This window comes from Ahaetulla prasina, chromosome 8, assembly GCF_028640845.1.
Source record: "Ahaetulla prasina isolate Xishuangbanna chromosome 8, ASM2864084v1, whole genome shotgun sequence".
In the NCBI taxonomy this organism is placed as follows: domain Eukaryota; kingdom Metazoa; phylum Chordata; class Lepidosauria; order Squamata; family Colubridae; genus Ahaetulla; species Ahaetulla prasina.
In genome coordinates, this window is record NC_080546.1 from 4,075,348 (window position 1) to 4,101,482 (window position 26,135).

Sequence of the window (26,135 nt, forward strand, 5' to 3'; positions counted from 1 at the left end):
GTCTCCATGGTCATGTGGCCGGCATAACTCAACGCCAAAGGCGCACGGAATGCTGTTCCCTTCCCACCAAAGTTGGTCCCTATTTTTCTAGTTGCATTTTTTATGTGCTTTCGAACTGCTAGGTTGGCAGAAGCTGGGACAAGTCACGGGAGCTCACCCCGTTACGCAGGGATTCGAACCGCTGAATTGCCGACCTGTCGATCAACAAGCTCAGTGTCTTAGCCGCTGAGCCACCATGTCCCACAGAGACCGCCAAGGACTCCTCAATTTAACCCTGAGTTATAAAAATAGTCTCTTCTAAAGGTAAGGACCACAGAGATCTCAATAGGATTAGATTTAGGTTTAGATCTGGGCTTTGACGTGGCTGTTTCAGAACCCGCCCTTCTCTTTTTCCTAGCTATTCCTTAGTGGATTTGCTGGAAGGTTGAGGGTCATGACGATGCTGCGAAGTCCACTTTGCGTTGAGCTTCCATCTTCTGGCAGATGGTCTCACGTTATTCTACTTTAGCTCCGAACTAACTCACCTCTAAAATAGGGGTGGTATTCAGCCAGTTCTATCCGGTTCGGGCAAACCCGTAGCAGTGACTGCGGGAGGCTCCGCTCACCCACCCGGATGTCATTACGTCCTATTTTTGACGCTCTCCGCATATTTATTAATTATTTATTATTTATCTATCTATCTATCTATCTATCTATCTATCTATCTATCTATCTATCTATCTATCTATCTATCTATCGTATTTATATCCCGCTCTTCTCCCGAAGGACTCAGGACAGTTAACAGCCAATTTAAAAAACACATTATATACAGATTAAAAGCAGAATAAAATGAATATAACTTACGGCCAAATTTCCTAAAAACTAAACAATAGCAATCTAAAACCCCATTAAAACAGCATTTTTAGGCTAGTCCTACTCGATGGAATAAAAGAGTCTTCAGCTCGCGGCGGAAGGTCTGGAGGTCGGGGAGTTGGCGAAGCCCCGGAGGCAGCCCATTCCAGAGGGTAGGAGCCCCCACAGAGAAGGCCCTCCCCCTGGGAACCGCCAGTCGACATTGTCTAGCCAACGGCACACCGAGGAGGCCCTCCCTGTGGGAGCGCACAGGTCGATGGGAGGCTGTTGGTGGCAGTAGGCGGTCCCGTAAATAGCCCGGTCCTAAGCCATGGAGCGCTTTAAAGGTGGTAACCAACATCTTGAATTGCACCCGGAAGACCACCGGAAGCCAGTGCAGTCCGCGCAGGAGAGATGTCACATGGGAGCCACGAGGGGCTCCCTCTATCACCCGCGCGGCCGCATTCTGGACCAGTTGGAGCTTCCGGGTGCTCTTCAAGGGGAGCCCCATGTAGAGAGCATTGCAGTAGTCCATATGTGGAAGGCTCGCGCTCACACTTGCTAATTGGTAGCGAAGGTAAGTGAATACCATCCCTGCTCTAAAGGTAAGAATCCGTAGAGATTCTCCGTCATTTCTGGTTTTTTTCTTTTGAAGACATTTCACTTCTCATCCAAGAAGCTCTTCCAGCTCAGACAGGATAGTGGGTACGGTTTTCCTGTTAGTCATGTCCGACTTTAAGGCATGGTGCTCATCTCTGTTCTCGGCCAAGGGAACCAGCGTTATCCAAAGACCATTTCCATGGTCACGTGTCCAGTGTGACTATACACCGAGGCACACAGAACCGCTGTGACCTTCCCACCGAAGTGGTACCTATTTATCTACTCGCATTTGCCTGCTTTCAAACTGCTAGGTGGGCGGGAGCGGAGGAGGCCAGGACAGGAACTCACCCCATCTTGTGGTGCTCGGGTCTCAAACTCAGGCTGTCAGCTCTCCAGCTGACAAGCTCAGCATCTTTAACTGTTGAGCCAACTGGACTAAAACTAGCCCTTCTCAAGAGTAAAAGGACTGAGTCAATTTGCTGGTTTTAGGAACTGAGAGTTTGGTGGGTTTTTTTAGGGACTCGCCCGACAGAGTTGCTGTTGTTTTTCAAAACGGGGTCACTGCAGCTTGTCTTTTGAGGTTATAAACCACCACAGCAACAATTTTGCTTGTTTCTTTCCTTTTCCCCCACCCCCCTCTCCAGTTAATGACTGTGAGTAAGCTATTTTAAGAGGCTTTTCTGCCTGAGAAGCAAAACCCGTTCCGGTGGGCCTGCAGGACTGGGATTCTTAACAAGGTATGCTGTGCAAACCTCTCCTCGCCCCGAGACGTCGCTATCAATTTAATCAGGGAAAGAAAGCATGCATTCTTCCTTAATTAAATTATGCAGACAATAGCCGGCCCATCTTTTTCAGAGCGAGCGAAGGACTCTCAGAGACAGGCAAACAATGGTTAGGCACCAAAAATACGGGTTGACAAGCAGCCAGCTTTCGGTCCCTCGGAGCCCTCCCTCGGAGCCTCTTCACCGGCAGAGCGAAAATCAAGGGCACATAAATAAAAGCAATGGCGTGGGCGTAAAATTAGACCCATTTCCTCAATCCACCTAATTTCATCGAGGATTTCTTTGGCCCGGCATCTTAAATTACTGAGTAGGGAACACAGGCGCCCCTTGATTACCGCCGCCTGCAAAGAGCCTCACGACAGCAAGGTGGGTAACGCACAATTGTTCGGCGCTGGTCTGCAATCAAGAGGAGTGGAAGGACGGGACTTACGCTGGCAGGTCCCTCCGTTCGTGGGGTCTCCATAGTAACCGGAGATGCACGTCTCGCAGTGTTTGCCGGTGGTCAGGTTCTCACATCGCTCGCAGATGCTCTCGTTGACACATTTGCTGTGCCCGTTGCATTGGCAGGCTGGGGACAAAAAAAAGGAAAAAAGAAAAAAAGGTTTGCGGCGGTATCTCTCATCGCCGCCCAAGTTTCGGCTTCTGGAGGCTGCCCCAGTGCTCGGCTTTCTTGACAAGCAAGAAGGGGGTCCCGACAAAGAGAGCTGGCCCCGGGTTCTGATGAGGCTGGCTCTGCTTTCTAGACTCCAGCTAGGATGAAAGGAATGATGCCCAACCTTGGCAACTTTTAAGATCTGTGGACGACTCCGTCTCCCAGAGCTCCCCAGCCAGCCAACTTCTGAAAATTGGAGAAAGGGAGGGATGTTTATGTGATGACTGAACTCGTGGGTCGATTCCATGGCCTTGGCTGAAGTAGCCTGGCGCTGCAGCTGCTTTCAGAGTGTGGGACTCTGAATAAGGGGAGTGCGTAGTGCTCTCTGTGTTGGCGTTCCAGGGGGAAAAAAACAACCCAATTCCAAGTAAAAACTCCGAAGCAAGCATCTTTCAAAGTTCTATTTACTAGGATAGGTAAACTGGCACATCTGGGAAAACCCGAATCTGAGAGGTCCAGATTTTTCCTCAGTAAATCAGAACCCCCAAAACTATCCCCTCACTCCTCAGCTGATCACATGCTCCAATTGCCAACCGTCCCATCTCGAGACAGCACTCCGACCACTCCTTCTCCAGATGCAGGATCGGCCTGACCTTGACCGACAGGAAGAATGCTATTATGTCTAAAACAAATCCCTCTACTAAATCCCCCCTCCTACTTTTCCACACAGGGGAAGGTGGCAGCACGGAAGCTTCTGGCCTAATATGGCTTCCAGAGCTGACACTCTGAGCTTGCAGACATTTCGTGACCCAACTAGATAACACCATCAGGGCTAGAAGGGAGTGGGGGTTTGTCTCTGTTTTTTTTTTTTATTATTTGCATTTATATCCCGCCCTTCTCCGAAGACTCAGGGCGGCTTACACTATGTCAAGCAATAGTCTTCATCCATTTGTATATTTATATACAAAGTCAACTTACTGCCCCCAACAATCTGGGTCCTCATTTTACCTACCTTATAAAGGATGGAAGGCTGAGTCAACCTTGGGCCTGGTGGGACTAGAACCTGCAGTAATTGCAAGCAGCTGTGTTAATAACAGACTGTCTTACCAGTCTGAGCCACAGAGGCCCCTGTTAATATACGAGTGGCTTCTCTTGCCAATGTTGGAGAGGCAATGGTTTTCTCTTTGGTAGTTCCTTGATTAGGGGACGACTTCATTGGGGAACTACCTATTTAGGGAACTTTAGCTGTGGAGTGCTTAGTGCTGTCTGAGTTCGGTTTGCTTGCCGATGTTTTCATTACCCAACTACGTAAAATCATCCTTGCTTGATAACAGTACATTACTCGGTAAGATTAAGGGCCATGGTGGCTCAGGCTGTAAGAAGCCTGTTATTAAAAACACAGCTGCCTGCAATTACTGCAGGTTCTAGTCCCACCAGGTCCAAGGTTGACTCAGCCTTCCATCCTTTATAAGGTAGGTAAAATGAGGACCCAGATTGTTGGGGGGGCAATAAGTTGACTTTGTAAATATACAAATAGAATGAGACTATTGCCTTACACACTGTAAGCCGCCCTGAGTCTTTGGAGAAGGGCGGGGTATAAATGTAAAACAAAAAACAAAAACAAAAACAAAAAAAGATCACTAGTGTGGATGATGTTACGTAGTTGGATAGTTAAATGTCTGCACGCAAGTAACTAAGATCAGAGAGCACCAAGGGTCCCACATAGGGGTGACATTCAGCCGGTTCCTACCGGATCGCACGATAGAGTAGGACCGACTCTGCGAAGCACCGCCCACCCGACAATTTTCTTCATGCGCAGAAGGCTTTGCGCATGTGTAGATGACGGCGCGTACACATCTGCAAGAAGGTAAGTGAATTTCACCCCTGGCCCTGCAGTCTTCTTCCTAGTCCTTCTCCTTGTCCTCCTCCTCCCCCCTTCCTCCCTCCCTCTCCCCCACCCCATTCCCTACTACCACTGATGATGTTACCTAGTTGGGCCATGAAATGCCTGCAATAAAACAACCAAGCTCCGAGAGCACCAAGGGCCCCACAGTCTTTTTCCTCCTCCTACCATCCTCCTCCTCCTCCTCCTCCTCTGCCTCTTATCCACAAACCCTAGCACCGATGGTGTTACTTAGCTGGGCAACAAAACATCGGGCAAGCAAACAAGTAAGCTCAGCTATCACCAAGGACTCCACAATTCAACCCTGAGCGCCAGAGCTTCTCTTCTCTTGGTGCTCCGAATTGGGCCCGGATCCCTACTTGGCCACCTCGAAACAGCCCTTTTCAGTACCTGGACACTGGATAAAGGACCAGTTGTATCTGTTCTCCGTCAGGCAAAGGCTGGCATCCAGGACGGGGTCTGGGTAGGGTTTTCCCGTTGAGGGCAGGGAGACCGCTGGCATCTTCATCGGAGCCCTGGAAGAGCCTTCCATGCATCGGCCCTTCCCGGTGTTACTGGGATCCGTGCACCAGCCGCACCCCGGTTGCTCCAGGCAGTGGCTGCAGGTGAAGTAGCCGGAACAGTTTTCAGCTGCGGGGAGAAAGCGAAGGAAGCATTCAGCGACGGGAAAGCTTCGGACATACAGGTAGTCCTCGACTTACGATGGCAATTGAGCCCCAAATTTCTGTTGTTACACGAGACATTTGTTAAGTGAATTTTGCCCCACTGTACGACCTTTCTTGCCACAGTGGTTAAGTGAATCAGCGCAGTTGACAATTTAGTAACCCGGTTCTTAAGTGAATCTGTCTCCACCGTTGACTTTGTCAAAACATCTGCATGAAATGTTTGCAAGAAAATCACCAACCTCAGAGAGCACCAAGGACCCCATAATCTTTTTCCACCTCTTCCTCCTCCTCATCTCCCTTGTTCTCTTCCTTCTCTCCTTCCTCCTCCTCCTCCTCTCTGCAAACCCCGCTCCCTTCTAGCACCTATGATGTTACCTAGTTTGGTAATGAAACGCCTCCAAGAAAACCACCCAGCTCAGAGACCACCAAGGAGCCCACAGTCCTAGTCCTCCTCTTCCTCCCCCTCCTCCTCTTCTTCTACTTCTCTGCAAACCCCACACTCTTCTAGCACTGATGATGTTACCTAGTTGGGTCATGAAATGTCTGCAAAAAAACCACCAGCTCAGAGAGCACCAAGGACCCCACAGTCGTCGTCATCCTCCTCCTCCTCTTTCTCCTCCTCTTTCTCTTTCTTTTCTTCCACCTTCTTTTCCTCCTCTTCCTCCTCTTCCTTTCTCTTCTCTTCCTCCTCCTCTCCTTCTCTCCTCCTCTTCCTCTTTCTCCTCCTCCTCCTTCCTCCTCCTCCTCTTCCTCTTTCTTTTCCTCCTCCTCCTTCCTCCTCCTCCTCCTCCTCTTCCTCCTCCTCTTCCTCCCTCCTCCTCTTCTACTACTTCTTCTCTGCAAACCCCACACTCTTCTAGCACTGATGATGTTACCTAGTTGGGTCATGAAATGTCTGCAAAAAAACCACCGGCTCAGAGAGCACCAAGGACCCCACAGTCGTCGTCATCCTCCTCCTCCTCTTTCTCCTCCTCTCCCTCTTCCTCTTTCTCTTTCTTTTCCTCCTCCTTCTTTTCCTCCTCTTCCTCCTCTTCCTCTTTCTCTTCCTCTTTCTCCTCCTCCTCTTCCTCCTCCCTTCCTCCTCCTCTTCCTCTTTCTTTTCCTCCTCCTCCTCTTCCTCCTCCTCCTCCTCCTCTTTCTCTTCCTCCTCCTCCTCCTCCTCCTCTCTGCAAACCCCGCTCCCTTCTAGCACCTATGATGTTACCTAGTTTGGTAATGAAACGCCTCCAAGAAAACCACCCAGCTCAGAGACCACCAAGGACCTCACAGTCCTAGTCCTCCTCTTCCTCCCCCTCCTCCTCTTCTTCTACTTCTTCTCTGCAAACCCCACACTCTTCTAGCACTGATGATGTTACCTAGTTGGGTCATGAAATGTCTGCAAAAAAACCACCAGCTCAGAGAGCACCAAGGACCCCACAGTCGTCGTCATCCTCCTCCTCCTCTTTCTCCTCCTCTTTCTCTTTCTTTTCCTCCACCTTCTTTTCCTCCTCTTCCTCCTCTTCCTTTCTCTTTCTCTTCCTCCTCCTCCTCTCCCTTCTCTCCCTCTCCTCTTCCTCTTTCTCCTCCTCCTCTTCCTCCTCCCCTTCCTCCTCCTCTTCCTCTTTCTTTTCCTCCGCCTCCTCTTCCTCCTCCTCCTCCTCCTCTTTCTCTTCCTCCTCCTCTTCCTCCCCCTCCTCCTCTTCTACTACTTCTTCTCTGCAAACCCCACACTCTTCTAGCACTGATGATGTTACCTAGTTGGGTCATGAAATGTCTGCAAAAAAACCACCGGCTCAGAGAGCACCAAGGACCCCACAGTCGTCGTCATCCTCCTCCTCCTCTTTCTCCTCCTCTCCCTCTTCCTCTTTCTCTTTCTTTTCCTCCTCCTTCTTTTCCTCCTCTTCCTCCTCTTCCTCTTTCTCTTCCTCTTTCTCCTCCTCCTCTTTCTCCTCCCCTTCCTCCTCCTCTTCCTCTTTCTTTTCCTCCTCCTCCTCCTCCTCCTCCTCCTCCTCCTCTTTCTTTCTTTTCCTCCTCCTTCTTTTCCTCCTCCTCCTCTTCCTCTTTCTCTTCCTCTTTCTCCTCCTCCTCTTCCTCCTCCCCTTCCTCCTCCTCTTCCTCTTTCTTTTCCTCCTCCTCCTCTTCCTCCTCCTCCTCCTCCTCTTTCTCTTCCTTCTCCTCTTCCTCCTCCTCCTCCTCTTCTTCTACTTCTTCTCTGCAAACCCCACACTCTTCCAGCACTGATGATGTTACCTAGTTGGGTCATGAAACGTCTGCAGGAAACCCACCCAGCTCAGAGAGCACCGAGGCGCCCTGTGCCCTTCCCTGGATGCTCCCCGCCCACCCGCCCTTCTGTCCCCAGGAAGGAAGAGAGACGGCTCACGTGGACAGCTGCTGACGGTGTGCCATTCCATGCACTGGCCGTAAGGGAAGGAGGCCACGTACGCGTTGGAGTCCACACACTGCTTCTTGTTGCTGCACCACATGCACTCGGAGTTGCTGCTGGTGCATTCGCTGCACGCCGTCCTCAGGCCGCAGGGGGTGCGGCACTGCTTGGCGCTGTGGTTGGCTGCGGGGAGGGAGGGGGGAAAGACACCGGATGCGGCACAGGGTGAATTCAAGCGCCCAAACATCTCCCAAACATCTGCAGCGGTCAGGCGCAAATAAGATGGAAACCTAGAAACCTTTTTCTGATGGCAGAAATAGACCCTGCGGTCCACTGAGTCTCCCTTTTGAGTTACCCGAAATATTTAATACTGGATTAATACTGGATACTGGATTAGCCAAGCAATGTGGCTGTAATGAAAACCAAGGACAGAGAACATAGAAATTAGAATAATAGGGGACCTTGGAGGTCTTCTAGTCCAACCCCCGGCTCAGGAAGGCAACCCTATACCATTTCAGACAAATGGTTATCCAGCCCCTTGTTAAAAGCCTCCAGGGATGGAGCACCCACAATTTCTGGTGGCAAGCTGTTCCACTGGTTAACTGTCCTCACCATTAGGAAGTTTCTCCTTTTAATTCCAGGTTGCTTCTCTCCTTGATTAGTTTCCTTCCTTTGCTTCTTGTCCTGCCTTCTGGTGCTTTGGAGAATAAGTTGACCCCCCCCCCTCCTCTCTGTGGCATCCCCTCAAATACTGGAAGACTGCTATCATATCTCCTCTAGTCCTTCTTTTCTCTAGACAGACTGTACTCAATTCCTGCAACTGCTCTTTGTATGTTTTTTTCTCCTTGACTCTGGGTATATAGTTCCTGTTGTGGTCCGCCAGCAGCCTGCGGAGCTGGCAGCGGAGTCGGACAGTGAGGAGGCTGGGGAGGACAATGGGTCAGTCTTGGAATCAGGGGAAGGCCCGGATGAGGGCTCTGCGTGGGAGGCAGAGATGGAGCCAGGGACATCTGGGAGCAATATGTGGACTTCGGAGCCTCCAGAGACAGACAGCAGAGAGGCAGAGGAACAGGAGGAGCCTGTTCCTAGTGCACACATGCAAAGAGCTGCCAGAAGGCAAGAGCAGCTAAAGCAAAAGGGACGACTCAGGAGTAAGGCCAGGAGATGATTGGCCCCTCCCATAAGGCTTAAAAGAGCAGCAACAGCTCTTGGGTTCTTTGTAGGAAAGCAACATTGCTACAATTGTTTCTTGTCTCCTGTTTCTGAACTCAGTGGGGTTCTTGCCAAGAAAAACCTTTGGCAGGGTGCCAAAGAAGACAAAGGTTTGTGATAAGGCCGAAGGACTTTATTTTTGGCTTAATTCGGACTAAACTGAGAATGAGGTAATTCTCAGCTGTTCTAATAAAACATTAGGACTGATTGTGTCTGGCAATAACTACTTGGACCTCGGTCCCAAAAGTTCTACATCCTGCACAAAGCTTGGCCCAGGTGGGCCGTCGGCAACATGAATGAAACTGAACAAGGCTTTACCTGGCCTTTCGCAGATGCTGCCGTTGACCAGGTTGATGCAGGTGGCGGCCTTCAGGCCTTGGTTGCTGGGCTCCGCTAAATAGCTGCAGAAGCCGATGTCGCTGGGTTCCCCCGGAAGCCACCGGAGCAAAGTGTTGGTAAACGGGGACATGTCTTCCCAGCACCAGTACGAGATGTTGATCTTCCGCAATCCGACCCAGGGTGTCAAAGCTTTGGGCTGGGGGGTGAGGATAGGGAGGGAGGGAGGGAGAGAAAGAGGGGGAGAGGCAGAGCGAGGTCAACTAGCTGAACCATCACTGCGGAGTGTCTATAGAGATTCTCAGCCATCCAAGTGCTTTTTTTTTCAAGAAGCAACTGGACTTTCTGGTTTTTCTTTGAAGACGTTTCACTTCTCATCCCAGAAGCTCCTTCAGCTCTGACTGGGTGGTGGGGAAGGGGAAGGATTGATATTCCTTGTAGATAGCTGGTGATTTGGGTTCTTTTAGAGAGTCCTTGAGGCCACTTGGGAGTTTATTGGTGTCCTCAGGCTCATCCGAGTAGTGCAAATGGGTGTGGAGCCTTCTTGGACCTGCTGAAAGGACCGTGTTGTAGACTGGAGATAGATGATGTCATTCCCTTCCCTCCCTCTATTGAGGGAGGGTTGTTCAATTTTGACATAAATGGCCTCTTGGACCCCCTCTTTCAAACCAGAGGTCCTTTCAGTGCAAAATATGGACTTTGTTGTCTTCAAAAGAGTTTTCTGTGTCTTTTAAAAGCAGATGGGACTGCTGACTCTCGTCCTCACGCATCTGTGAAGTGGCTGTTTTGTTTCTCCACCAATCTCCTGTCTAAAGCACAGTCCTTACAACAGTTCCAAGGACACAGAGAAACCTCCAAGTGGGCTCAATGACTCTCTAAAATGACCGGCTGTCTGCAATATTAAACCTTCCATTCCCCACCATCCAGTCAGAGCTGAAGAGCGTGGGATTCCTTGGTGATCTCTGAGCTTGGTGGTTTTCTTGCAGATGTTTCATTACCAAACTAGGTAACGTCAACATTTTTTAAAAGGAGTGGGGTTTGCAGGGGGGGGGAGGAGGAGGAGGAGGAGGAGGAGGAGGAGGAGGAGGAGGAGACTGGGGTCCAAGCAGGGGAGAAATGCTCCTGGTTCGGACCGGATCATGGGATCCAATAGCGATGGGGGGCGGGTAGTTCGGAGAACCGGTAGCAACTACCGCCCATGCCTCGCTGTTCCTCTTTTCTGTCCCTTAAGCTCTCGGTAGTGATATAGCTGCAAACGACCTTAAATAACTGCCGCGGCGCTTCAAAGGGCCACACTACAGCTGATCAGCACTGTAGGCGGCTAGTAGACCGGTGCCTCCCCAAAAAAGGCAATTAGTCAACCGGTGCCTCTATTTTTAAAGAAGGTAGACCAGTGCTTCCCCAAAAAAGGCAATTAGTAGACCGGTGCCTCTATTTTTAAAGAAGGTAAGACCGGTGCGCTCCCAAGTTGTGTATATTTTATTATTTTTATTATTTCTTATTATTGGCCATGCCCATTCAGTCACCCGACCACCAAGCCACGTCCACCAGTTAAGCCCACCCACAGAACCAGTAGGGAAAAATTTTAGATTTCACCCCTGGGTCCAAGTAGGTAACATCATCAGTGCCATCTCCCTCCTTTCTAGCACTGATGATGTTGCCTAGTTGGGTCATGAAACGTCTGCAAGAAAACAACCAAGCTCAGAGAGCATCAAAGACCCCAGAAAGTTACTTGGGTTCTAAGTGCTAATTCAGAGATATGTTGTATTTCCATCAGGTTCCACCTACCCGATGGGTATCGCTGAACCCCCAGCTGAAACGGGAGAAGGGGCACAGATCACTCACCGAGGACTGAGTCTTCTGCAGCTCCTTCAAAAGAAATTCCACCTTCTTCTGTGTCGTGAGGGAGGCCAGAGCCGCATTATGGCTCCTGCAAGCCAACTTGGCGTTGTCGTAGCTATCTTTAGTGTTGGTGATTCTCAGGCAAGAATTGCCCACCAGGTGCCACGTTGCCCCACAGATGTTTTCTGCAAAATAATTATTTTTATTTATATATATATGTTTTCGGGGGTTTTCGCGGGTGTTTGTATGTAGGTCTTTTGGTTATTCAGGTTTTTTCCTGTGTAAAATTGGAAGTGTCTTGGCGACGTTTCGACGAAGTCTCATTCGTCATCTTCAGGTTGGTGTTATCAGCTTCGTGCTTCTAGGAGCAATGTGTGATCGCAGCTGTTTCTTCCTTTTAACTGCTAGTGGGGGTTTGAACTGATTGGTTGCGGGTTTGGCTGTGCTCTGATTGGATGGGCACAGCCAACCCCACCATCCAATCAGAGCACAGCCAAACTCCCAACCAATCAGTTCAAACCCCCACTAGCAGTTAAAAGGAAGAAACAGCTGCGATCACACATTGCTCCTAGAAGCACAAAGCTGTAACACCAGCCTGAAGATGACGAATGAAACTAAATGCAATGTTTGATGGCTAGACCAGCATTTCTCAACCTCAGATGCGTGGACTTCAAGAGTGGTGCGGTGGCCTAGAGGTGGAGCTCTCGCCTCACAATCAGGAGGCTGTGAGTTTGATCCTAAGTAGAGGCAGATATTTCTCTCTCTGGGTACGATGAGAATATCTCCTCTGAACAAAACTCCGCATTGGCGACAGGAAGGGCGTCTGGCCAGTAAACGCTCTGCTAGCTCCATTCAGTTGCCCAGACTCCGCCCCGCAAGGGATTGTGGGATTATTAAAAGAAGATGATGAGATGCGTGGACTTCAACCGGCTAGGGAATTCTGGGAGTTGAAGTCCACACATCTTAAATTTGTCCATCTTTTTGTTATCATACGGATGTATTTACAGGTAGTCTTCAACTTACAACAGTTCATTTAGTGACTGCTCAAAATTACGACGACACTGAAAAAAGCCGTGATCATGGGGTCAAAATTCGGACGCTTGGCAACTGACTCATATTTATGACCCCAAGATCACCTGATCCCCTTTTTGCGACCTCCCGACAGGCAAACTCAAGGGGGAAGCAAGATTCACTTAACAACCGTGTTCTTAACTTGACAACTTGCACTGATTCACTTAACAACCAGGGCAGAAAAGATCGTAAAATGAGGCAAAGTTCACTTAACAAATGTTTCGCTCAGCAACACAAAAAAAAGGTTTTGGGTTCAGCGGTGGTCGTAAGTTGAAGACTGCCTGTATCTTTGTTTTCTTTCTTATTTCTTTCTTTCCTCTTCGATCCATTATTTTACTTGTTTAGTTGGCTCACCCTCTCGTTTCTCCCTTTTTATTGTTGTAAGCAGCCTAGAGAAGCCTCCCGGGTGCAAATGAATTTAACCAATGGCACATGAATAAATAAAAAGGAAGCCGAATTAAAAAAAAAAAAGTTTTGTTAACTTTGCAAAAATAAAAGAGAGGACAGATTGTGAAGGGGAAACAAAGGCCGCAACCTTTTTATGTGGGGCTGAAAAGATTCTCAGTGAGATTTATTTTTTTGGGGGGGGGGGGGGGTTGGGATTCAGACACCTCTGCCCCCTTTTGAGGGAATCTGCCCACAAACCAAGGTGGTCCTCGACTTACGACCGTTCGTTTAGTGACCGTTCTAAGTTACAACAGTACCGAAACAGTGACCGATTGTAGAAACGATCCGAGGGGTTGATGATGATGGTGAATCGATGCAAGAATCTTTATTGAACATTACACAAAGTAATCATTAGCCAATAATGAAGTAACACATATGTTAGCTGAGCTATGAAAAGCTATATAAACTTTGTGTAATGTTCAATAAAGATTCTTGCATTGATTCACCATCATCAACCCCTCGGATCGTTTCTACAACCGATGACTGTTTTTCACACTTAACGACCGTTTGCGGCATCCCTGTGTGGTCACGTGATCAAAATTCAGACGCTGGGCAACTGACTCCTATTTATGACGGTCACAGTGTCCGGGGGGTGGGGGGGGATGTGATCCCCTTTTGCGACCGTGGAAGTCGGATTCACTTAACAACCGTGTTCCTAACTTAACAACGCCGGTGATTCGCTGAGCAACTATGCCGAGAAAGGTCGTACAAGGGAACCGAAGGCGCTTAACCACCGTCTTGCTTAGCACCGGAAATGTTGGCCTCCGTGGTGGTCGTAAGTCGAGGACCGCCCTGTAAACAGACCGTCCAAATCTTTCCGGAGAAGGCGGGGACCCGACGTGTTTTCCTCTCCCTGGGGAAGTTTCAAGAAAGCGTCCACTGGATGCTTTCAAGCAGAGACTGGTGCGCCATCTGTCAGAAATGATGTTGTACGGTCTCCTGCTTGGGCCGGGGGGGGGGGCGGGTTGGACTAGATGATCTACAAGGTCCCTTCCAACTCTGTTCATCTGTAAAGTACCGGAAGGGGAAAAAAACTGCTGGGGGAAACGCAAACCTACCAGGCAAAGCGATGCATTCCTGGTTCCGTGCTTCCCACTGGCAGTTCTGGTCCAGGCTGCAGCTCTTGCAACTGGTTTTTTTGTTGCAGTAAAAAGCCGGGTTGTCCTTGGGGCAGCTTTCAAAGGCGGCAATGGGGGTCTAGAAGGGAAAAAGTTGTGTTTTTTTTTTAAGTCAACCGTTCTGCAGCCAGGTGTGATTAATTCAGCCGGGACTCTTCAGGTACTGAAGAACCTCTAGATCAGGGATCTCCAACCTTGGCAACTTGAAGACTTGTGGACTTCAACTCGCAGAGTTCCTCAGCCAGCAAAGACCTGGTTCTACCAATGGGCCTGCCTTCTTTCCTCCTTCCCTCCCTCTTTTCCTTCTGTCCTTCCTTCCTGCCTGCCTCCCTATTTCGTCCTTCCTATCACCCTCGCTCCCTCTTTTCTTTTCTTTCCTTCATTCCTTCCTTCTCCCTTCCTTCCTCCCTTTCCTTCCTCACTCCTTCCTTCCCTCTCCCTTCTTTCCTTCCTCTCCTTTTCTCCCTCCCTCCCTTCCTTCTTCCTTCTTTCCTCCCTCTCCTCTTTTCCTCCCTTCCTTTTCCTTCCTCCCTCCTCTTACCTTCCTTCTTTCCTTCCTCCCTCCCTCTTTTCCTCCTCCTCTTCCTTCCTCCTTCCTTTTCCTTCCTTCCTTCCTCCCTCCTCCCTCTTTTCCTTCCATCCTTCCTGCCTTCCTGCCTTCCTCCCTTTTCTTCCTTCCTTCTCCCTCCCTCCTCTTTTCTTTTCTTTCCTTCATTCCTTCCTTCTCCTTCCTTCCTCCCTTCCTTCCTCCTCCTTCCTTCCTCTCCCTTCTTCCTTCCTCTCCTTTTCTCCTCCTCCCTTCCTTCTTCCTTCTTTCCTCCCTCCTCCCTCTTTTCCTCCCTTCCTTTTCCTTCCTCCCTCCCTCTTACCTTCCTTCTTTCCTTCCTCCCTCCCTCTTTTCCTCCCTCCTCTTTTCCTCCCTTCCTTTTCCTTCCTCCTCCCTCCCTCCCTCTTTTCCTTCCGTCCTTCCTGCCTTCCTGCCTTCCTCCTTTTCTTCCTTCCTGTCTCCCTCGCTCCTTCTTTTCTTTTCTTCAATCCTTCCTTCTCCCTCCCTTTCTCCATTTCCTTCCTTCCTCATTCCTTCCTTCCCTCTCCCTTTTCTTTCCTTCCTCTCCTTTTCTCTCCCTCTTTCCCTCCCTTCTTTCCTTCCTTCTTCCCTCGTTTCCTTCCTCCCTCCCTTCCTTCCTCTTTTCCTTCCTTTCTCTCTCCCTCCCTCTTTACCTCCCTTCTTTCCCTTCCTCCCTCCCTTCCTTTTTCCTCCCTCCCTCCATCCTAAGGAGTTTCAGCCCAGCTAGAACTCCAAATCAGGATCCACTGCCAGCAAAGCCATTGCAACAAAGCTCGCCGGAGGGGTGGGGGGGTGTTACCTGGCCTTCCGAGCAATTGCTGTTCTTGGAGAGGCACTGGTCAGTGCACCAATGACACCAGTTGGTGTTGGCCGTGCAGCTGTAGCAGTCTGTGATCTGGTCGCATTTTTCATGGTCCACAGCTAGGCAGAGAGAAGAGGAGGTCGCACCGTCAAACCCTCCCGTGGTTAATCACCACCCTCCGGGGACCGACTGACCCAACGGTTTAACTTCTCTACCCCCCACAAGTGGCCGCTTGGGGGCACTTTCACTGCCGTTCCAACTGAACCAACCGCCTCAAATTCGTTGACGTGTCAGGATTATTTGCTGGCTAAAAAAATATCAATCTGACACTGGATTGGATGGAGACTGTGGGTTCTCCATCTCTGAAGGCTTTGAATAACAGAATAATAACAGTTGGAAGGGGACCATGGAGGTCTTCTAGTCCAGGGGTCTCCAACCTTGGCAACTTTAAGCCTGGAGGACTTCAACTCCCAGAATGCCCCAGCCAGCTTTGCTTTCATGGCTGGCTGGGAAATTCTGGGAGTTGAAGTCCACAGGTCTTAAAGCGGCCACGGTGCAGAAATACCGGCCTAGGATACAATCCACGGTAAAACCCTTGGACTCTGCTGCAATACCTACCCAGCCAAGAAGGACATTCTTCGTTCGTTTTGTGTTCTTGCTGCGTGGCGGCCATTTCCCAAGGGAAGCACTGGGAAACGGAGCCGTTCCAGACACATCGGAGTCCAGGACCCGCCTTTAAGCAGGAGGCCTGAGTGGGGTAGGCTTCGCAGCTTTCGGGCGTATATTTTACGATGTCGCTCAAGAGCAGGCTGTTGAAGCCTCCGAAGAGGTACATGGTGCTAGCAAAAAGAAAGAAAAGAAAAGAAATGGAAGAGGTTAATCCATGGCTCTCACACTGGCAAGGAATGCTGGGAAGCGGTCAAGGCTGATATTTTGTCTTGTCTTGTCTTGTCTTGTCTTCTACTCTATTCTATTCTCTATTATATTGTATTATTCTATTCTATTCTATTCTATTCTATTCTGCCCTACCTTACCTTACTCCTACTCCTACTCCTAATTCTATTATATTCTGTTTCATTTCTATTCTATTTCTATTCATTTCTATTTTGTTGTATTCTATTCTATTGTATTCTATTCCATTCCATACATTCTATTCTTTTCTGCTTCTCCTTCTCCTTCTATTCTATTTCTATTCTATTCTATTCTGTATCATTTCTATTCTATTTCTGTTCTGTTCTGCTCTGTTCTGTTCTGTTCTATTCTATTCTATCCTATTCTATTCTATTCTATTCTGCCCTACCTTACCTTACTCCTACACCTACACCTTTCTATTCTATTCTGTTTCATTTCTATTCTATTTCTATTCATTTCTATGTTGTTGTTGTTGTTGTTGTTGTTTTATTTTTGTCACAACAGTATACACAAACATCGTCATAAATAAAAACAACACATCATGAAAGAAAAATATGTATATATAAGTAAAAGTATGCAAAAGCTATGTTAATTTGATATAATGAAGGGAACAATAGGACAGGAATGGTAGGCACTTTTGTGCTCTTATGCATGCCCCTTATAGTCCTCTTAGGAATGGGGTGAGGTCAATAGTAGACAGGTTTTGGTTGAAGATTTTGGGATTTTGAGTAGAGACTATGGAGTCAGGTAATGAGTTCCAAGCGTTAACAACTCTGTTACTGAAGTCATATTTAAATCTATTGTATGCTCTTGTATTCTATTCTACTGTATTCTATTCCATTCCATACATTCTTTCATTTCTGCTTCTATTCTATTCTATTGTTCCGTTTCTATTCTATTTCTATTCGTTTCTGTTTCTATTCTATTGCATTCTATTCCATTCCATATATTCTATTTGTTTCTGACTCTACTCTATTCTATTCTACATTGTATTATTCTGTTCTATCTATATTCTATCCTATCCTATCCTACCCTACCTTACCCTACCCTAGAATTAAAGAGAAATTTCCTCACAGTCAGAATTAACAGGGCCTCCTGCTCAAGCAGGGGGTTGGACTAGAAGACCTCCAAGGTCCCTTCCAATTCTGCTATTCTGCTGCTCCAACACAAGCGGTGCTACCTTTTTCTCAGGTGACCCTACCCTTACCTGATTTTATTTCCTCATTGAATCTGATCACCCACTCGCCAACGTACCCTTGTCCAATCTAGACCAAGCCAATTTTTAAAAACGTTTTAAAAAAACACTCCACCCCGTCTCTCTCCCAATCCGCTTAATAAAATAACACAGAATGAATAGCTCACGTCCGTGTTATTTGGAGAGCAGATTATTAATATTTTTTTTTTTACTTTGGAAAAATAGAATGATGACCGGAGCGCAGAATGGACAGAATCTTTTCATTGCTGAGCAGGAAGGAGACCCAAGAATTTCTCGCTGAATCTAAGTCCCGTTGAAAACTGCTTCGGTGGACATTTTTAATGTTACGGCACTGCAGACGAAGTGCAGGCCGGCTGAAGTCAAGCACAACGCGGGAGACACAAGCAGAGTTCAGAAAAAGAGGCTCATAACAGCAAGCCAGAACCGCAGATGGCTTTCACCCCAGAAGAGAAGATTTAAGAGCGGGGGGGACGGGGGTCTTCTGAGGAGGAAGTTAAGCCGTTTTGCTATGAGAGGAGGTACATTAGCCAGCGAATGGGGTGGAAAAACCGAGTGGGAAGCCGTTGTTCAAAGCGAGGACGGATGGAGGACTCAATGAGCTAAATCCTCATGTTTCAAAACTTGTAAAAGTTATGTTTTCGCAATTAACCCGTGCAGCTCATTTACCGTGCGGAAATAAAGAGCTGGGGGGAGGGGGGGGGGAGAGGAAGAACGGAGATCGGATTCCATTCAAGAGGCGATGCATCCTCTGTTCAGATGTAACAAACTCCAGGCTAGATCTGAAGGATTAGAGGCGACACAATTAGTATTGTTCCTGTTCTGTCTCCTGCCCCACTTCGGAGCAACGAGCTGGCCTTCAGCCAGTGGATTCACGGCTCTTATCAGTCCTGGCAGAGAAATCGCAGCTGCCTACCAAAGTTCAAACAAATGACTCACGTAGCAAGACTTTCAGCTCTCTTTGAAACGGTTCAGCTAAACTTTTGCTTCCCGTGGAATGAGAGCAGTTCCAAAGCTCCTTATATATCCTGTGGGGTGGGGCTCCTGCCCCACCCTTCCTTTTGATGATGCCGCCTCTCTAATTTTCTGAAGCGCGGGTCAAGCCAAGCTTGATTATTTTTATTATCAGCAGGGTCTGAAGGCGTAGCCTGGGGAAGGGAGGAATCAGGGGATGAGGGCCTCATTATGTCCTCCGACTGGTCTGGTTCTGGCTCCTGGAGCCAAGCCAAAGGCATCGGTGCTCCCGAGGTAAGCCTTACCGGCCCTCCCCCGTCACTTTCTGAGTCACTTTCGGGCATGGGGCTGGAGTCACAACAGTTCCAATATCTCAGGGGCTGCCCCAAAGAAGAGGGGGGTCCACCTATTCTCCAAAGCACCTGAAGGCAGGACAAGCAGCAATGGATGGAAACTAATCAAGGAGAGAAATTTCCTGACAATGATAACAATTAACCAGCGGAACAGCTTGCCACCAGACGTTCTGGGTGCTCCATCACTGGAGGTTTTTAAGAGGAAGACTGGGCAGCCACTTGTCTGGAATGGTAGAGGGCTGTGAAGGAGAAGGTATGGCACGCGTGCCAGAGGTGGCTCTATGTGGGCAGATGCGCCGTCGCCAGCTGCTCTTTTGGTTTCCAGCGCACGCATGCACCCCAGTCAGTTGGTCTTTGCGCACACCAGAACGCCGGAAATCCAAAGACCAGCTAGCCGGTGCACACATGGCCACTGGCCAGCTGGTCTTCAAGTTTCCGGTGGTCTGGTGCGCGCATGTGCGCCTGTGTTCCGGTTTGGCCACTTGGTGCTGAAAAGTTCACCATCACTGATACAGCGACTTCTGCTTAAGCAGGGGGTTGGACTCTATTATTCTGTACTCTGTACTCTGTAAAGCAGGGGTCTCCAACCTTGGCAACTTGAAGACTTGTGGACTTCAACTCCCAGAATCCCTCAGCCAGCTTTGCTGGCTGAGGGATTCTGGGAGTTGAAGTCCACAAGTCTTCAAGTTGCCAAGGTTGGAGACCCCTGCTGTAAAGGCTCAAAAGACTACGGGTGACATGATGGTAGTCTTGCAATATTTGAAGGGCTGCCCCAAAGAAGAGGGAGTCAAACTATTCTCCAAAGCACCTGAGGGCAGAACAAGAAGCAATGGGTGGAAACTAATCCAGGAGAGATGCAACCTGGAACTAAGGAGAAATTTCCTGACAGCGAGAACAGTTAGTCATTGGAACAGCCTGCCACCTGAAGTTGTGAACACTCCCAACATTGGAAGTTTTTAAGCAGAAATCAGACACCCATTTGTCTGAAATAGTATAGCAATTTCCTGCCTGAGCAGGGGGTTGGACTAGAAGACCTCCAAGGTCCCTTTCAACTCTTTTGTTATTTTATTTGTGGCGCTGCAGAGGCATTATAAGGTCCCAGGAAAGTATCTCAAACAAGACACGTTTAGCTGACATTTGGAGGTCCTAAAAATGGTTGGTTTTTTTCAGGCCCCCAACAACATCAAGAATACTCTGTGTACAAAAATGATGGATGACTGGCTGCAAAAGCTGATGGAGCTAGAAGAGAGGGCTAAATGGATTGCTTTGATTAAAGAAAAGAATACAATTAAGTTTGTTTCTACTTGGAAACCACTTCTGGGCTTTGTGCTTGAGCTGGCAAAAAAAAAAAACACCCTGATTTTGGGTTTTGCTGATTAAATAGGCTTGTAGTTATAGAAATGGTTAGTATATATTAATATGCAAAAATAAAAAGATGAGCTTGCATGTTATTTCCTTATTCTACTGCAACTCAAAACAGTTGGAAGTCAATGTTTTTTCTTTTTCTTTTCCCTTTTACACTACCCTATTTCCTCCTTTCCTATTTTCCCATTCTTCTTGTTTTTCTTTGTATTTTTGTATTTTACAAGTCAATGTTTTTTCGTTTTTTCTTTTTTTTCCCCTTTTACACTATACTTTTTCCTCTTTTCCTCTTTTCCCATTCTTCTTGTTTTTCTTTGTATTTTTGTATTTTACATTTCAGCGAACTAATGCAAAAATGTAAGCGCTAGAAAGATTCTTCGGGAACCCCAAAGCCGCCCTCGGCTCCCTTTTCCCCATCCAACTACCACTTTCCACCCCAACGCAAGATACACCAACCCTCTTACTTGTTGCTCAGCACAGCCGAGTGTCCGAACCGGTTGATGTCGTGGGGGAGATCAGGTGGAGGAAGCACCGCCCAACGATCACAAGCTAGGATGCAAAACATAAAAAATAAAAATAAAGCTTGTTTCAAAAGCATTCAGGGGGCGTTTTGGCTGCAGTAAAACTTTGCTTATTCCCCCATAGAAACGTCAGTGACAATTCAGAAATCGAGGTAGTTCTTCTAAAGCAGGAGTCTCCAACCGTGGCCACTTTAAGACTTGTGGACTTCAACTCCCAGAGTCTTAAAGTTGAAGTTGAAGTCCACAAGTCTTAAAGTGGCCACGGTTGGAGACCCCTGTTCTAAAGGGCACGGAACTGTGGCAGTATTTACACAGCAAATATAAATAGCAACAAAGGGGAATATTTGTAGCTCGGGACTGAAACTAGGGCTCCTTGGGGCTCTCTGAGCTTGCTTGGTTTCTTGCAGATGTTTCAGGAGCCAACTTCGCTGTTGTAGAAACGGTACAGTCATCAGTAACATATCAGGAGGAGGAGGAGGAGGGGCGGAGGGGAGGAGGAGAAAGAGGAGGACGAAGAGGAGGAGAAAGAAGAGGAGGAAGAGGAGGAGGAAGAGGAGGAGGAAGAGGAGGAGGAGGAAGAAGAAGAGGAGGAGGAGGAGGAGAAGGAAGAGAAGGAGGAGAAAGGAGAAGAGGAGGAGGAAGAGGAGAAAGAGGAGGAAGAGAAAGAGGAGGAGGAGGAGGGGAGGGGGAGGAGGAAGAAGAGGAGGAGGAGGAGGAAGAAGGAGAAAGGAGAGGAGGAGGAAGAGGAAGAGGAGGAAGAGAAAGAGGAGGAGGAGGAGGAGGGAGGAGGAAGAAGAGGAGGAGGAGGAGGAAGAGAAGGAGGAGAAAGGAGAAGGAAGAGGAGGAGGAAGAGGAAAAGGAAAAGGAGGAGGAGAAAGAGGAGGAAGAAGAGAAAGGAGGACAAGAGGAAGAGGAGGACGAAGAAGAGGAGGAGGAGGAGAGGAGGAAAGGAGGAGGAAGAGGAGGAGGAAGTGGAGGAGAAAGAGGAGGAGGAGGAGGAGGAAGAGGAGGAGGAGAAAAAGAAAAAGAAAAAGAAAGAGGAGGAAGAGGAAGAGGAAGAGGAGGAGGAAGGGGAGGAGGAGAAAGAGGAGGAGGAGGAGGATGACGACGACTGTGGGGTCCTTAGTGTTTCCTGAGCTTGGTTGGTTTCTTGCAGACGTTTCATGACCCAACTAGGGAATATCATCAGTGGTAGAAAAGAATTGGATTTGCGAGGAGGAGGAGGAGGAGGAGGAGGAGGAGGAGGAGGGCTGCAGGGTCCTTGGTGCAACAGCCTTTAGAGTTATATACCACTTCACAGCACTCTATGCATGGTTTACAGTGTCAGCATATCACCCCCAACTATCTGGCTCCTCATTTTACCGACCTCGGAAGGATGGAAGGCTGAGTCAACCTTGAGCCGGTCAGAATTGAACTGCCCGAATTGGCCTGTAATACTGCATTCTAACCACTGCCACCACAATAAAATTCTTCTATTCGCCCTTGAGAACGACAGAGTCATTTTTCACTTTCAGCGATATTGTTCCATCCCCAAAAGTTAATGCTTTATCCATTTTCTGGAAGCATTTGCCCTTTATTGATCCGCAGACAAGGCCTACTAACGCATCCAGCATCATTTAGAAGAATAAAATCGGGCAGCCGGTTGGTTTAATAAATTACAGATAGTCCTCGACTTACGACCGCGGTTGAGTCCAACAGTTCTGCTTGCCAAGTGAGACATCTGTGAGGTGAGTTTTGCCTCGTTTTACTGCAAATCCCTGCAGCTGTTAAATTAGTAACCCGGTTGTTAAGTGAAACCGGCTTCCCGGGTATCAGAAGGATGCAAAAGGGGATCATGTGACCCCGGGGACGCTGCAACCATCATAAATACGAATCACTTGCCAAGGAAGTCTGAATTTCGCTCACGTGACCATGGGGACGAGGGCATGATGCAACGGTCGTAAGTGTGAAAGATGGTCGTAAGTGTTGTGACCTAGGCTTCCTGAATCATTAAAGCACACGAGTAGTCCCACAGACCTCTTTTGTTGCAACCGTTGAGAATTACGTTCGTTCCCAGCTGAGTCTCAATTAGTTGCAAAGCAGGTCCTTCGGAAGAAGTTCTTCGGGATAATCACCAGCTTTATCTTCTTTGACACCCTGCCAAAGGCCTTACTTGGCAAAGCCCCACCAAGTTCAGAAACAAACAAGAGATGCCAACTGGAAACAGAGTTAGCAATGTTGCTTTCCTGCAAAAGGCCCCAAGTGCCTTTGTTTCTCTTTTAAGCCTTATGCGAGGGGCCAATCATCTCCTGGCCTTACTCCTGAGTCGTCCCTTTTGCTTTAGCTGCTCTTGCCTTCTGGCAGCTCTTCTCATGCGTGCACTAGGAACAGGCTCCTCCTGTTCCTCTGCCTCTCTGCTGTCCGACTCTGAGGGCTCCAGTGTCTGCGCATTGCTCCCAGATGGCCCTGGCCCCATCTCTGCCTCCGACGCAGAGCCCTTGTCTGGGCCTTCCCCTGACTCCAGGACTGGCCCATGTTCCTCCCCAGCCTCCTCACTGTCTGACTCCGCTGCCAGTTCCTCAGGCTGCTGGCGGACCACAACAATAAGCCACATTTTTTCAGTGTAAGTTCGGTCATTAAGTGAAATGTTGTAAGTCGAGGATTACCTGTATATGGACACATCCGGGGCCATACAAAGAAATCCATTGTTGTTTTCTCCCTTGGCACGTAAGGCCATTCAATTGCTGGCTCTTACATTTAATGGTACATGTAGTCCTCAACTTACAACCGCAATTGATCCCCAAATTTATGCTGCTAAGTGAGACACTTGTTAAGTGAATTGTGCCCCATTTTACCACCTTTCTTGCTTCCGTTGTTAAGTGAATCACTGCAGTCGTTAAGTTGGTGACCCGGTTGTTAAGTGAATCCGGCTTTCCCCATTGACTTTGCTCGTCAGAAGGATGCAAAGGGGGGGGGGGTCACATGACCATGAGATACTGAAACCGTCATAAATGCGAGTCAGTTGTTGGGCATTTGAATCTAAATCACATGACTCTGGGGATGCAGCAACCATCATAAGTGTGAAAGACAGTCCATAAGTCACTTTTTTGGGGTGCCGTTGTACCGTGTTTCCCCCAAAATAAGACCCTTTCTTATATATTTTTTTTTACACCAAAATAAGCGCTTGGCCTTGTTTTCAGGGAAGTCTTATTATTTTGGGGTGCATGGAGCAAGATGGGGATCCTCTTGCCGTCTTACCTGATTTCCAGCTCTGCGTTTAAATATTTTCAGGGAGGCTTATTTTTGGGGGGAGGCTTATTTTAGCGCATGCGCTCAAAAGCCCAATTGGGCTTATTATCAGAGGATGTCTTATTTTGGGGGAAACAGGGTACCCCGCTCTCTCGCTCTCGCTCTCTCTCTCTCTCTCTCTCTATCTATTATATCTACCTATCTATCTATCATATTTCATATCTATCTATCTATCTCTATCTATCTATCATATCTATCTCTATCTCTATCTATCTATCATTTCTATCTCTATCTATCTATCTCTATCTATCATATCTATCTCTAGCTAGCTATCTGTCTCTATCATATCTATCTATCTCTATCTATCTATCTACCAGTATCTATCTATATCATATCTATCATATCTATCTCTATCTATCTATCATATCTATCTATCATATTTATCTCTATCTATCTCTATCTTTTGTATCTATCTATCTATCTATCTATCTATCTATCTATCTATCTATCATCTATCTATCTATCTCTAGCTAGCTAGCTAGCTACCTATCATATATCTCTATCTATCATATCTATCTATCTATATCTATCTATCTCTAACTATCTCTATCTATCTCTATCATATTATATCTATCTATCATATCTATCTATCATAACTATCTATCATATCTATCTATCTCTATCTCATCTCTCTCTCTCTCTATCTATCTATATCATATCTATCTATATATCATCTCTCTCTCTCTCGCTACCTACCATGTTTCCCCAAAAATAAGACCCTGTCTTATATTTTTTTGAACCCTGAAATAAGCGCTTGGCCTTATTGCCATGCGTTCAAAAGCTCGATTGGGCTTATTCTCAGGGCATGTCTTATTTTCGGGAGAAACAGGGTAACTTCTTCGGTCATTAAACAAAGTGCCTGTACACGGATACATGCGAGGCCATTCAAAGAAATAAATGAAATATAAAACCATTTGTCGTTTTGTTCCTTGCCACGTGAGCCCATTCAATAGCTGGCAGGGATTTGGCTGGGCTCTGACAATTAACGGTACTGTTTTCGTTTGGGGAAAGGAGGCCAAGCAATTTTTTTCCAGCGCATTATGCACATTTAAAGGGAAGGGAGCCGTGGCATTCAATGCGAATACCTCGCTCCAAAGCCAACCAATATATTTTTCTAGTTAAGGAGAAGCACTTGGAATCAATGCCGCCCAGCCCCCCCTCTCTTGCCGAGGAAGGAGGAAAGCTCAAGGCTATGCAACTACCAAGAATTATTTCCTTCCTGACCTTTCGGGCCCAGCCGAGTTAAGATTTATTGTTCGGGGATCCACAGGAATTTATAACCGTCTGCAACAGTCGATGGACGGAGTTTGGCTTTCTGTGTGTGCGCCCGCCCGCTGCCGTTTTTCAAGGAAAGGGTCCCCAGGATTTGAGCACAGTTGATATTAGGGGTTGTATGTGGTCATCTGAGCACATGATGGCTAAAGACTTTTCGCGTCTTCAGAGGCTTCAAGAGGTTGGCAGGGCGAGACCCAGGCGGCTTCGGCAGAAAAGGATGAATAAATGCTAAATTCTGGCTTATGACACAGGAGGAAAAATAATCACTCAAGGTATTAGGGAGGTTTTCCTTCCAACCGTGTTTATCCGGCTCTTTGGCTCACCTGGGCCACACTGAGGGAAGGGGAATGTATAATAGAGGCAATGGGTATAAATTACAGACGTCCTTCATTTTTTAATATGTAATTTATGGTATTATTTATCTGAATCCCCACGTTTATTTCGACAAATACGTCAAGGCGGTGAACATATCCACAACACCTTCCTCCACATACTTTCACCACAAAAACAACCCTGTGAGGTAGACTGGGTTGAGAAGAAGAGGAAGACTAGCCAAAACTTACCCAGCCGGCTTTCATGCCTAAGATGAAACTAGAACTCACCGTCTCCTTGTGATTGGCCCAAATTCACTCAGGGGGCTTTCATGCCTAAGGTGGGACTAGAACTCACCGTCTCCTGGTGATTGGCCCAAAGTCACCCAGAAAGCTTTCATGCCTAAGGTGGGACTAGAACTCACCGTCTCCTGGTGATTGGCCCAAATTCACTTAGGGGGCTTTCATGCCTAAGGTGGGACTAGAATTCACCGTCTCCTGGTGATTGGCCCAAATTCACTTAGGGGGCTTTCATGTCTAAGGTGGGACTAGAATTCACCGTCTCCTGGTGATTGACCTAAAGTCACCCAGTCGGCTTTCATGCCTAAGGTGGGACTAGAACTTACCGACTCCTGGTGATTGGCCCAAATTCACTCAGGGGGCTTTCATGCCTAAGGTGGGACTAGAACTCACCGTCTCCTGGTGATTGGCCCAAATTCACTCAGGGGGCTTTCATGCCTAAGGTGGGACTAGAATTCACCGTCTCCTGGTGATTGGCCCAAATTCACTCAGGGGGCTTTCATGCCTAAGGTGGG

The 26,135-nt window shown here is 47.8% G+C and overlaps 1 protein-coding gene across 1 annotated transcript in view; it reads right to left on the minus strand.

The window, feature by feature from the left end:
- Nucleotides 1-26,135, minus strand: part of ATRN (attractin) — a 241,010-nt gene that overhangs the window by 121,110 nt on the left and 93,765 nt on the right. The window contains exons 11-19 of the mRNA XM_058192126.1: nucleotides 20,390-20,474; nucleotides 15,750-15,970; nucleotides 15,129-15,250; nucleotides 13,702-13,840; nucleotides 11,129-11,310; nucleotides 9,266-9,482; nucleotides 7,733-7,918; nucleotides 5,099-5,338; nucleotides 2,644-2,781 (exon numbers count right to left, since the gene is read on the minus strand). Of these exons, the coding sequence (XP_058048109.1) occupies nucleotides 2,644-2,781; nucleotides 5,099-5,338; nucleotides 7,733-7,918; nucleotides 9,266-9,482; nucleotides 11,129-11,310; nucleotides 13,702-13,840; nucleotides 15,129-15,250; nucleotides 15,750-15,970; nucleotides 20,390-20,474 (1,530 nt within the window). The remainder of the gene's footprint in view (nucleotides 1-2,643; nucleotides 2,782-5,098; nucleotides 5,339-7,732; nucleotides 7,919-9,265; nucleotides 9,483-11,128; nucleotides 11,311-13,701; nucleotides 13,841-15,128; nucleotides 15,251-15,749; nucleotides 15,971-20,389; nucleotides 20,475-26,135) is intronic.